The sequence below is a fragment of the Marmota monax genome, unplaced genomic scaffold (genome assembly GCF_021218885.2).
Source record: "Marmota monax isolate L192 unplaced genomic scaffold, Marmota_monax_Labrador192_F-V1.1 WCK01_AAM20220418_F8-fsc00288, whole genome shotgun sequence".
In the NCBI taxonomy this organism is placed as follows: Eukaryota; Metazoa; Chordata; class Mammalia; order Rodentia; family Sciuridae; genus Marmota; species Marmota monax.
Genome location: NW_026693586.1, coordinates 1,590,024 through 1,603,272, shown reverse-complemented (window position 1 = coordinate 1,603,272; position 13,249 = coordinate 1,590,024). Strand labels below are relative to the sequence as shown.

At 46.3% G+C, this 13,249-nt stretch overlaps 1 protein-coding gene across 1 annotated transcript in view; it reads left to right on the top strand.

The window, feature by feature from the left end:
- Nucleotides 1-7,817: 7,817 nt before the first annotated feature.
- Msra (methionine sulfoxide reductase A) overlaps nucleotides 7,818-13,249 on the top strand; it is a gene marked incomplete at its 5' end in the record, with an annotated part of 82,061 nt that continues 76,629 nt past the window's right edge. Inside the window, 1 exon segment of the mRNA XM_046459316.1 lies at nucleotides 7,818-7,924. Within this exon segment, the coding sequence (XP_046315272.1) occupies nucleotides 7,818-7,924 (107 nt within the window).

Sequence of the window (13,249 nt, the reverse complement as noted above, 5' to 3'; positions counted from 1 at the left end):
TGGACCAAAAGTGGCTTCACAAGACTCACATGGAGTCCACATTGAAATGTGAACCTGGGGTGTTTTGATTCAAAAATTCAGGGACTGAGCATATTTATATTGTAAATCCAATGGATTGTTTAGAGGCAAATTTTCTTGCTTTCACTTTATGTTTTGAAGGGAAATTACTTTAATGAATAGCCATATGGAGAGTAACTGATCAGAATAACTGGCTTTTATAAAGTTTACAGGAAGATCAGCAAGTTGAAAGTCTGATTCTACATAAAAATTGTGAGGCCAAGGGTGTTGTGGAAGGAGGGAGTTTCAGGCCTCTCATTTCCTGCATCACGTTTTTGCTCTACGAAGGGGAAAACTGGAAGTGATGCCCGGGGGCTTTGTCCTTGGAAGAGAAGGGGTGAAACCTGAGTCCTGCTCTTCTGGAAGCAGCAGTAGGGTCACCACTGAGCTGGCCCAGGGTTGCAGGGAGCTGTGGGCTTGCTCGCTCCAGCGGCTCAGTGCCAAACCATCAGATGCTCTTAGTAGGCACACCTGAGTCAGGGCCACTCAGAAGGCCCTGATGTCCAAGCTAGGCTTATCGTCACACACCTCAAGGTATGAGGTCAAGATGGGTAGAGGCCATGGAAATAGAAAGGACATTAGTGACGAATTTACAGGAAACATAGTAAAAGCCAGGAGACCGCCTGGCCCCAGGAGTGAGTGACGGGCTACAGGATGGAGGGCAGGCTTGCTAGGAGAGTACGCACGTCAACGACGGACGAAGAAGGTGGAATGGAAGACGACATGCTCATGCTGAGAACAGAGCCCCCAGGCCTCAATGTGGGGAGCCCTGGTGGGGTGTGGTGCTGCTGGACTGAGCCTCAGGAGAGCTGGGGTTGCAGGTCAGGTGTAGACTGTCAGCGGAAAGGGGCGGGAAGGCAAGCAGTGACCGGGCCCAGGGACAGGGTGGTGAGGAGGGTGATGGTGATGGAATGGTCAGCAATGGGAAAGGTGGAGCCGGGGCCCAGGGGGAAGTCACTCAGGTGGAGCAGAGTGACCAGGAAGAGCCAGGACTGAAGGATGAAAACAGAGTGAGGGCCTGCCTGTCCTAAGGATCACATCAAGCTTCTCTGCCCTCTCATCTGATAAGTTCTGGCATTTTCTGAGATGGAGATCCAGCTCTTTGGTCTGTATTTAATGAACCTCGAGCATATTTCACAGACTGCGGTAGGTTCCTGAGTGTCGCTGCCTGAGGAATTTTGTGATTCTTCAGTACTGTGTTGGAAACTCTCCCCCTGGATTTCTGCATTGCAAATCTCAGGCAGGGGCCTGACATTGCTGAGCTCCTGAGTGAGATGCCTGACCATCCCACAAGGTACCAATTGTCATCCCTGGTTCTCCACATGAGGAAACTGAAGGTAGGTGGGTTTAGGACCCCGTCTGAGATTACACAGTTGATAAATGGCAGATCTGGAGTTAGAATCTGGAACTTTTCCTATGACAGAACCCAGAGCTATTCCTGTGCTTCATGAGCAGACGGTGGGCTGGCTTCCAGGTTTTCTTAGCAGCAGGCTACACAAGAGCAGGATGTGGAGTCCGTCTTGGAGAGAGCCTCTCTGCACCTGCGGACAAGATGCTCCTTTAAGTTCTCCATGATGGAGATGGTTGCCTCTATGGCACTATCAGGTGGTGGTGACTCCTGGGGCCTTTGTAAAGGCATCACCTGCAGCAACTCCTAACCTGAGCTTCCCTTTGACATTCCCAGGTTCAAACATATTTTGAATTTCCTGTCAGAGTGGATTAAACAGGTCTGGTTAAAAAAATGAGCTGAAGTTCAGACAGCCCTGGGAGCACGTGAGATCTCTTCTTCTCTGTGCTTCATCATGGTAAAGCATGTCTCTGCTTTCCAGGGCTTTCCTGGCTCCACTGACAGGGAGAGAAATCTCAGCACAGTCTCAGGATGGTTTGTCCCTTGTAAATCTTCTGTGGAGAAGGTGATGGAGAAATTTCAAACAGTGGGTAGGTGCCAAGAGTCAGTCCACATCAAGAGCACCCAGCACCCGTGCCTCATGAACCCATTAGGAGTGGCATGGAGGATGGCCAAGCACAGAGCTGATTCTCAGCCCGGTGTCCTCCTTGCACCCCCACAGCACACCTTCTGCTTGCCTGCCTGACCACGCAGACCGCCCAACAGCAAATTGACTGCTTAGTTTTTCCAAAGCCAGATGGAGGTATTGGTAAACTTCATAGCACTTGTTGAGTCTGTGTAAAAGAAAATTTAGGGTCAGCAATGATTTATATGCACCCAGGATTCTGGTTCCCTTGAGGCCAATCTTTATATTGGTCCTCTGGTCCCTGGTGTGACTTGTCAAGATACTTGTGTGACCTCAAGCTCAACTGACTGGCTTTATTTCCTACCAGGCCCCAGTCCTATCTCTGCACAATCCTCAGAATACACCCAGCCATTTTTAATTCCTGGGCTCTAGGCTACAATATTCCTCCCCTAACCGGATACTCCATATACAGGAACAGTTTGTTCAGCTGTCTTTTGATTATTCTGCTAGAACATCTTGTGCATCAATTTTGAAAGGAGAAAGGTCTTTGGAGTCAGATAAACCAAGATTGAAATCATAGGAGACCCATTTAGTTGATAATGTGACCTCAGGCAGATAATGTCACTTAATGTCTCTTATCCATAATTTCCTTTTTGTGAAAGCAGCTTAGCCCTTCTTCACAGGGATAAAGTGAATGTGCTGAATGAAGTTCACAAGAAGGAAGCAGAAGCTTTGGAATGGCTTAGCCGCCTCACTCCAGAAGCACAGTACTGGCAAAGACCTAATGAAATGAGGTGCAGTGTCAACCTCATAATTGTTCCTTTTCCTCCGCCTTCTCTCCAGGGTATTTCCTGAGACCAAGGATCATATCCCGATTCCCTGGAACCTCCCTAATGTTGAGTACATAGTTGGCATTATGCTTTTGCTGGAGAGAACATATCTGTTTGCAGGAGAAGGAAAGACATATAGGATTTTATTCCATTTTTCAATGGCATTTTTTTCTGTCTGTTCTCAAAATAAACTTTGGCTATTTTTGCCTCTGGAGAATGGCATCATAAAGCTGTTTGGATCAATCCATGACAGTCGGCCATTTCATCTGCGTTGTGATTCAGAGGGTGGGCGGGAGGTCTGGCTCGCGTATTTGCAGCAGCTCCTGGGTGTTGGTTTTCTCATCTGGTTTTTCAATCCACTGGGCATCAAACCATATTTCCTAGGGAACCATCTTTCCCATCTGGGCTTCGAGCTTGGTGAAGAAGGCTGATCCTCGACAAGTGACAATTTGGGGCTTTGATAAAGATGCTGACCACGTTGTGTTGCTCTTCAAGCAGTGCCAGCTCCTTCCAGGTCCCTGAAGGCATCATGCTGTTCCATATGCAGTCCTTACCTTGTTTTGCCTCCTGGAGAAACTTTCACCCATGTTTCTACCTCCTTCTCATCCAGATGAGTCACATCTGTCTGCATCCTTGCAGACTGAAGCCCCTCCCCCACCTCTCATAACTTACCTTCTTCCCTGTCTGAACCCCTGCATTATTCAAACCTGCACAGATTTTTCCCATAACGTCTTTAAAACTTGATTATGCTTATTGGTCTCTCTGTTTCCCTTTATGGAGTATGTTTAGTTGAAAAATAATACTGTGGTTTTATTTCTTCATCCATATACCTAGTACCTTACCTGAAATAGGGAGGATGCATGGATTGTTACCAGGAAGGGAAACAGGCAAAGAAAACTTTTCAAAGTTATGAATGCAGGTATTCTTTCTTGCTAACACTCTGCAGGCCTTTTCTTTCCCTCCTATAATATGCCAGGGCTGTGTATTTCAGGGCATACAAAGTAATGCCAACAGGCCCAGTTTTTCCAAACTTTAGATCAGATGCCAAGAGGGGGACCTCTTGATTCATCAGAGAGCTCTTTTACTTCCTTAGGTTTGTTTTCCATTGATTATCAGGGTTAAAATCTAACTAGGAAGATAGTTGCGCTAAAAATGTAATAGAGAGTTAAACATTAGGTTGGTGTATGTTTTCTATGCACATAAGACAAATGTTGATTCATCTTTGGATTCATAGGTGTGACCTCTGCTCTGTGACTGAGAGTTGGATGTAAATAAAGCTTTTTGAGGGACAAAAAAATGGCAACTCCTAGAGGATTTTGTGTGATGTTGTTCATTATTTTTATTTCAAATTAGCTGTTCTGAAGAGTTCCAAATTTGGTGAGAATTGTAGGAAGGAAAAGTTATCAACATCAGTAAGCAAAGTACCCAGGGCCTGTCTCCTTTCTTCCTCACAGAAAACCTATGGTTAGACCCTCATCAGCTGTTCCACAGACAATAGCAGTCAGTCCTAGGTTGCTCCTAGTAAACCCGTGTTCCCACCTGTGAATGAATGGCTGTTTTGTGTTCATGACACAAACCAGTGGAGGTTGGAAGGATGCCGTAGTGTTGGGTGATGCTGACAATGCAAAGGCAAGAAGAAAAGTCTTAAGGTTTTCAATCCATCGAGCATCAACTCATGCTTCGCAGGAAACCACCTGCTCCACATTTCCAAGCCCTATCCATTTGACACCCGTGACCTGAAGCATGCAGGTCAATCGCACAGTGCACATGTGGGTGCGGGTGTGTGGTTTTATCTCAAGATATTATGTCTTCTCTTCAGGATGAACTTTGATGGAAAAAAAAACACATTCACATTGTTGTGTGTAGGAGTCTTCTTTGTCTCCTATCATATTTCACTTGTTAACACTTCTTCCTTATTCTCTGACCAGTCAGATGCTTGACCAGAGTGACCAGGAAGAGAGTGGGCATTATTATAGACATGGGAGGTTTTAGTTATGTTAGATTGGTATCAGAAGGTTGGGGATATAAGTTAAAATTTGTAAGATTTCTGTTTGCAGATGGTGCTTGTAAATGTGTGAATGTCGTCTCTATTTCCATTGAATGACCAGTCAGTTTTGGTTGATGCAAAAGGAAAGGTGAACAGTATCCACGATGTTAGTTCCATTTAAGGTATCCAGAATGTTTGGGGAACACCCCACATCTGCACAAGAAAGACAGCAAGGGAGCCATACTGTGGTGACAGTCAAGTTACAGTCAAGGGATCCTGGCTTCAGGGAAGGGTCCTAAAGCCTTTCCCTGGGTTTTATCGGAAGTTTATAACCTCCAGTTGTATAACTAATCCACGAATTATTTCTGTATAAATGGGTTATCTTGCACAGTTGCCTACAGTGACAGTCACCGGCCTCTTTTCTGCCTGACCACATGACACTGTGAAATCTCCCTTAGATCATCATGTCACTGCAGAGAAGATCTAAATACAAGTATACCGTAAGGGTTTCTTGTGCACTCCTTCTACCAGGTTATATGTGATATAATGAATGAAGTGGGCTTCTTCAGTGGAAGAGGCCACTGGTAAGCACATCCTTAGAGTGATTGTTAATTATTCCCACCTTGTTTGCTAAACAGAAGATTTTATCCATAAGAAACAATTTTCATGACCCTATGATAATTCAAAGACCTTGAACCAAATACGTAGATGCTTATTGTCTTCAATGTATGGAGCATATGAGAGCTTTACAAAGCTTATTTTAAAAAATGAGTTGTAGTTGTAAGGTGGGGGGTGGCCAAAGCCCCACTTGTAAGTGAGGGAGGAGAATCAAAGGAGAAAACAGATGGCTCAGGTGCCGTGGAGTGTCTGTGTCTCCAGTGCGTTACACGCCACTAGAATGGACGCTCTGTGAAAGACAGGCTTTCTAGTGCCCATTGCTGTATCCTCAGTGCTTGGAAAATGCAGCATGTACTAGAGAGTTAATAAATTATATTTATGTGAATAAATAGTGAATATGTGACTTACACAGAAATGAAATTGAGATTTGGTACTAAATGGTGCTTGGAGGAGTGAATTGGTTATTAAATGAATATTCTGGTGTTATTCTTGGTATTGACTCTTGAAGCCCCTCATTAGTTCCTGGTCCCACGTGGCCTGTCCCCACTGAGGGAAGCATGGGATTCTGAAGGCAGGAGGAGGGGGCTTCTAGGGAGTCAGCTAGGCCGGGAGTGGGAAGAAGTAGATGCCAGAAGTAACCTCTCACACACGCCTGCTCATGTGCACACACGTGTACACACACACACACACACGCGCGCAGCCTGGCGTAGCCTGCGCTCCACCCTGCCTCTGCTGGTTTGTCATGATTTCAGCCTCTAACTTTTTATGATTTTTTATTTGTTCTTCTTAGTTACATGTGACAGTAGGATATTTGACACATTATACATACATGGAGTATGACTTTCAGCCTCTATTTTGGTCCCCTCTTTCAATTGTGAATTCCTCTCAGTCCCTCACCTGCCAGAGTGAACCTTCGGTGTCTTTAGCCACTGCAGTTGCTTCTGCTGGCCTAACTCTCCAGCTCCTTTATACACTTTTCCTGTAGCTCTTAAGAAAGGTCATTTTGTTATTTGAATTTAATGGTGTGAATGAAATATGATGAGAAGAGTTTGATAGATTGATTCAAACTCCGGTATTGACCAAAGGGGCTTGGATCACAAGATATGAGCTCACATACTCTTCATGTGGAAGCATTGTTTTCTTGTCAGATATTTTGGTCACAGTGAAGCAAAAGCTAACTAATGCAGAAATTTAGAGGACAAAAAGTTTATCTGAGGCTCACAGTTTCAGAGGTCTCAGTCCATAGATGATCACCTCCATTGCTCTGGGTCTGAGGCGAGAAGCTGCTCACCTCTTGGCAACAAAGAAGCAGGGGGCAATGGGAAGGGGCTGTAGGAAAGAACAACGCTTCCAGACCACGCCCCAGTGACCCGTTCTCCAGTCACTCCCCACCCGCCTACAGTTACCACCCAGTCCATTCAGAGTGGACTAATTAGGTTACAGCTCACACAATCCAATCATTTCACCTCTGAACATTCTAGCATTATCTCACATGAGCTTGAGGGGGACACCTCATATCCAAACCATGACACATGGCTCTGTATCTGAACTGTATCATGCACTGAGACTCTCAGCTCTGCCCTGCAAAAGGCTCAGAGAGGAGGGAGGTGGACAGCACATAACAACAAAGCAGAGTGGTCATCCTCTAGGAGAGGGACCTCAGAGGCCCAGTGGAGCCAAAGGAGACAGTGGTAACTCCCAGATGGGGAGGTTGACCATGAAGGGTGCTGCAAAGAGATGCAGAAACTAAGTCTTGAAGGCCGAATGGGAGCTGGGTGCATGCATGTGCATGGTGGGGTGCAGCGTGAGCATTGCACACGGCATCCCAGAGAGAGGTGCTGGGAAGAGTGGAGTTGACACAGCAAGCCGTCCACAGCACTGGGAGCAAAAATGTTGCTGATGGTTGAATAAGAAACCATCAGAGCATCCAGCAGACTCTAAAGTCTTGTTCCTCAAAGTGAGATGTGGTGACCAGCACCACCTGTGAGCACATGAGGAACACAGGTCCTAGGGCCCTCCCCACTCTGAACCAGAGTGGCCCCTCAGCTGGACCTCCAGGCAACTTGCATTGTGCTCATGTTGAAAATGCAGAACGGTCCTTATGGAAGGTGGGTCCTCTGTTGGAGGAGTCTGGGGCAGTTGTCAAAAGGGAAAATAGGGGCTGGGGTTGCGGCTCAGTGGTAGAGTGCTTGCCTCACATGTGTGAGGCGCTGGGTTCGATTATTGGCACCACATATAAATAAATGAATAAAATAAAGGTCCATCAACACTAAAAAATATATTTTTTTTAAAAAAAAAAAAAAAGGGAAACCAATTCTTGAACCACATAATCCTCTCTGTTTTCCACCCCAGGCATGCGCCAAGGCCACGACCATGGCACCCAGTACCGCTCGGCAATCTACCCGTCCTCTGCTGCGCAGATGGAGGCAGCCCTGAGGTCCAAGGAGGACTATCAGAAGGTAGGCCCCCTCACCTGCTGCCACCCTGACTCGGGCAGCCCTAAGGGCTGAGGGAGATTGGTTCTTTTCATCTGGAACTGTGTTCCGTTTTGAACAGCTTTTACCTGTAAACTGTCTCTTCTCGGGTCCTTTTTCATTTAGACTTTTATTACCTGGGCATGTGTGGTTGTGGTCATGCAGGGGGCCGCTAACATCCAACTGTCTCAATTCACATGTTGTCTGTGTGACTTAATAGTCATGTGCCTGAATCTTAGAAATCATGTGCAAGAGAGAGTTTCCCCACGTGACTTATGTACCGGTGATCTAGCGCACCTGCGGCTGTGTAGTAGTGGTGGCGGAACTAGGATAGCAACGGCCAACTGGCCGGATGTTGGCTACAGGCTGATTACTGTTTGAGGTATTTATAAGTGAAGGTATTTCATAAATCTCTCACTGTACCTTTCTATATATACACATAGATATGCTTAGAGGTAGGTGTATCTCTCAGTATCTTCACATAAACTTGTATGCAGTCATCTATTTCTGAGATCCTTATTTCTAGTTTTGATACATATGAATTTCTAACTTGATAATTGATTTCTAGTTTGATACATATGAATTTCCTTGGTATAATTTCCTAGGTATAATATACATACCAAACAATCAAAAATTTGCCTGTGAAAGGTGAAATGGTGAGCTTTTATGCCATAAAGTAGTCCATCTTTTCTTTCATATTTACCTTAGAACATATTTTCGAAACTGGGAGCCACAAAGTAGGGGAGACGTGGTTTTCACCGTCGGCTTCCCAGCTGAATGAGGAGGCAGTGTCTGGGCAGGTGACCAGGACTGGCCCTCCTCAGCTGTATGCTTAGATTTATTCCTAAGAGCAGGGGGGGGGGGATTCTGCCAACCTCCCGTTCCATTCATTTTCTGTTTCCCGTTCTCCCTCTTCAAGGTTGGCATTTAGTCCGTGTCACTGCATTCTGTGGCTGCATCTAATGTGAGCCTGGTGGGACCCCGTGCGCCAGCTGTGACACGACTTAGGTTACTAAGTGTAATGGTCGTCACTGGTTGCCCCCAGCGACCCCTAGCAACCAGCTTCTTCAGCAACTTCTTGATGTGCGATGTTTAGAGTGACAGTATTGCTTACCACAGAGCAGCCATTTGAACATAAAATTAGCTGATTTTATCACAGGGACCAATTGTTCAGCTAATTAGATGTGCAGTACCGCTGAGGGGCCAGAAACCAAAAGTGATTTTCCATCTAAACTGTGGTTTTCTGCAAAGCTGGCTGGGCTGTGGATCCCGGCTCGCGTGCAACCGAGGGAAGGAGGATGGCTGAAGAGGTTTGCTATTTCCTGTCAGACTGGAGGGGCAGGAAGACCTCAGGAGAAGGACCACCTTGAGGAGTGAAATTTGAACTTCACACTGGGTGTGCTGACCCTGAACGTGCAGGGTTATTCTCACCGAGCTTGACAGCTAAAGACTGTAGGGGTGTTCTTGCCTTTGGAGGAAGTCTTTGTAACCTCTCCTTAACCTCTTTTTCATATTCAAAATTTTTCCTTAGAGAATTTCACAGAAGTATTATTTGCTTATAACATTGATTAGAAGTTATGATCAAATGTATTATTATTATTTTTAAATATCAAACGTGGACAATTTACCTGCCAAGTATGCCTGTGAAACATCTCTGGCATCCTAAACTGTAGCAGGCCTGATATGGGTGGGGTGGTCAGGGATTCTCTTATCCTGAAAATGTGGCTCTTCCTCACTTAGGAATTAAATCTTTTGACCACTGAGAGATTATGTGTCTTGAAATGTGAATGTAAATTAACAAATATAAAGCTAGCTCTCTGGGCCATAGGACCTAACTTCTTCCCAACTCCTCAAGGTATGTGAGCAGAAAATACAATTCTTCTGAATATTTCTTTCATTAAAAGGGAGAAGAAAAGCAGAGTTCCTTTGTATATGTTGTACACCATACTGAGTCTTTTTTGGGGGGCGGGGGTTGGGGGTGGGAAGGAACAAGTTGGGCACAGGGAATGTTCCCGTTGTATTTAAGAAGGCCCCCTCTGCTGTCCTGTGTGGGTAGTCACAGTCACGGAGAGAGGAGAGGTTCAGTGGCCCAGGAACAGATCACGGTGGCCTAAGGTATGATATGAACATGACAGTGAAAGAGAAGCAGGGAAACTAGAGATGGAGCTGAGAGGTAGATCTGGGTTAATCTGCCAACTGGCCGTGAGGGTGAGTGACAGGCACGGATGGGGTGATTCATAGGGAAGGCTGTTGGGGGCAGGCAGAGGAGGAACACAGGGGCCTTGTTTCACTCCAAACACAACAGGGAAGCCAGGAACAAGTTGAACCCAGGGGTGCTTAACCACTGAGCCACATCCTCAGCCCTTTTTATTTTTTATTCTGCCAGCCATATTAAGACTTAATAAGACTAATACATTTCTGGATGGAGCAAATGCCAAATTACCCACTATATTTCAAATATAAAAAGTGTTGCAAAATCTGTCTCTATCAGTCTTTCTGTTCAGCCATCCACCCATCCATCTACCCACCCATCCATCACCCACGTGACTGCTCAACTCACGTCAGAGTCAGGAAGGAAAAAGAGAGAAGGAGGTGGCAGGAAGGGACCATAGGGAAGAACACACCCCCAGTGACCCACCTTCTCCAGCCACACCCCTCCTGCCTACAGTTGCCACCCAGTCAGCCCATTCAGACTAGGAAGGACTGATTGGGGGACAGCTGTAATAACCTAACCATTTGCCTCTGAATCTTCCCGCATTAATGTGAGCTCTGGGGATACCTCGTATCCAAGCCAAAATAAAGACCGTTATTTATGATGTTCACTGAAGCAATTAATTTGTAGCTTAAATGTCATATCTCACCAATGACACTCATGTTTGTGGTCCACACCACCCACAGGGCTCCAGCTCCCCACCCGTGAGTGCCTACTTGTTATTTCCACTTCCTTTTCAACAGTATATCTGAAGGCACCTTACAGCACAGCTCAAGGCCCCTGTGTTCCTCCTCTGCCTGCCCCCAACAGCCTTCCCTATGAATCACCCCATCCGTGCCTGTCACTCACCCTCACGGCCAGTTGGTCAGATTAACCCAGATTCTACCTCTCAGCTCCATCTCTAGTTTCCCTGCTTCTCTTTCACTGTCATGTTCATATCATACCTTAGGCCACCGTGATCTGTTCCTGGGCCACTGAACCTCTCCTCTCTCCGTGACTGTGACTACCCACACAGGACAGCAGAGGGGGCCTTCTTAAATACAACGGGAACATTCCCTTCCCTGTGCCCAACTTGTTCCTGGCTTCCCTGTTGTGTTTGGAGTGAAATCCAAAGCCCTTTGCAGGGTCTACCAGGTCCTGCAGTCATCGTGCCATCTTCCCATGAGACATCTGTGACTGTCATCAGAGTGCCTAAATAGTGTGGCATAGCTGAGATGTGACAAATAGTTCTGGCCCAAAGATCAAGCACTTCTAGGGGCCTCGGTGAGAACCACAGGTGCTCAAGAACTTGTGAACACCATGTAGAATTATTCCAGGTTTCCTTATATTCCAAGGTTAATTCCTGTGTGGGCCCGCTGTTGCCTTGGAGACCAAATCTATAGGTTGTGGAGTTCTGCTGGACTGGGGGTGTTGACGCCAGGAGGAGCAGACTCTCTCCTGCACCCTGGTGCTCCTGACCCCAGAGCACGCCCTCCTGACCGGGGGAGTGCCAAGGTTGCGATTGTACCCTGATACTTGCTGGGATGAAGTCAGACATTGGCCTAGAAAACAACCTCCCTTTCCTAATTTTTGCCATCTCTGACTTGTCTCCCCATATTAGTCCCTGATGGCTGTTGTAACCAATTGCCACAAACCTGGTGACTCACAACCACAAGAGTTTATTCTCTCACAGTTCTGGAGGACACAAATCCAAAAGCCGACTCACTGAGCTCCAATCACCTTGCAGGCTGGGCCGAGCTCCCTCTAGAGGCCGCAGCCGCGAACCCTTCCTTGTTGCCCAGTTTCTGGTGGGGCAGACACTCTGTGGCCTGGGACCTCGTCACTCCAGTCTCTGCCTCTGTGGTCATGTTGCCTCCTCCTCCTCTGGTGCCTAATCCTTTTCTGCCTCTCTCTAATATAAGGGCACTCATGGTTGGATTTAGCAGCCCTTGCCAGGTAACCCAAGACAATCCCCATCTGAAGGTCCTTAGTCACATCTGTGAAATCTGTGCCCCATAAAGCAAGATTCACAGGTTTCAGGGATCGGGACGTGGACACTGGGGAGGACCACTGTTCAGAGTACCACAGTGCCCCAGGACTGCTTTCCTACCTGCCACAGTCCCATATCCTTCCCCGAAGGGGAGATTGAGGCTGGGGCTCTTCCTGGCACTGTTCAGGAGGGTGTGCCATGCTCACCAGGCAGGAGCCCATCTGGCTTGCTCCGAATCCCAGGCCGCACTCTCAAGTTCCCTGGAGAGGACAGACTTGATTTCCTCCTCCTTGAGATCCTTGTCTAGTTTAAAGGGAGGTGGAAATTTGTATAAACTTATCCCCTTTCAAACATTTCTGTCTTCCAAAAGGACCTGACTTGACTCCTATACCATTTACTAAAGTAGCATGCTGAAATCACAACAGTAAAAAATCCTTAGGGTTTGGAGGATGTTTGGGAAAGGAAAGGAGAAAAGGCTTTCTGTGTCTGTGTGTGGAGGGGAGAGATCACTTGACTTTTAGATAACTGGCTGGCAAGAGTATCCTAATGCTCTCTCTTGGTCTCTTATTTGAGCCATGAGTTAATTTCTCTGATCTAAAAATTTAGACCACTGCCTTGACCCACCTTAACTAAGTGTGGATAACAAAACTTCCCTGTAGGTTCATTTTATGTCTGTATCTATATCTGTACACTGGCTTGCAGTAGTAATCAATATATATTAATCAAAGTTGAGCCCCTTTAGTTTTCTGATCCAGAAATTAGTTTTAATTATGCCAACAGAATTGAGATGAAGCGAGTCTACTCAATGAATCGTCCTGGTATAGCTGGACCTGTCTCCCCACCAGGAGGAACACATAGGACCCCTGTGTTTCCTGAGCTTCTATAGAACATGTCCTTCTTGCCCTCCCCCATCTTCCTCAGTACATTAATAATTACCTGATCAAATATTAATTATGTACTGATTAGTTGCCAGACTCGTGTCACAATTGTTTTTCACAAAGGCTACCTGAAGAAAGATCTTGTGAAGTTGGTTGTAATGAACTATTCCATTCACAGTCCCTAAAGCTCATCTGTCACAGATTTCCTAGGAGACTGTAGGGAATGCCCTAGGCACTATTCTGACAGTTAT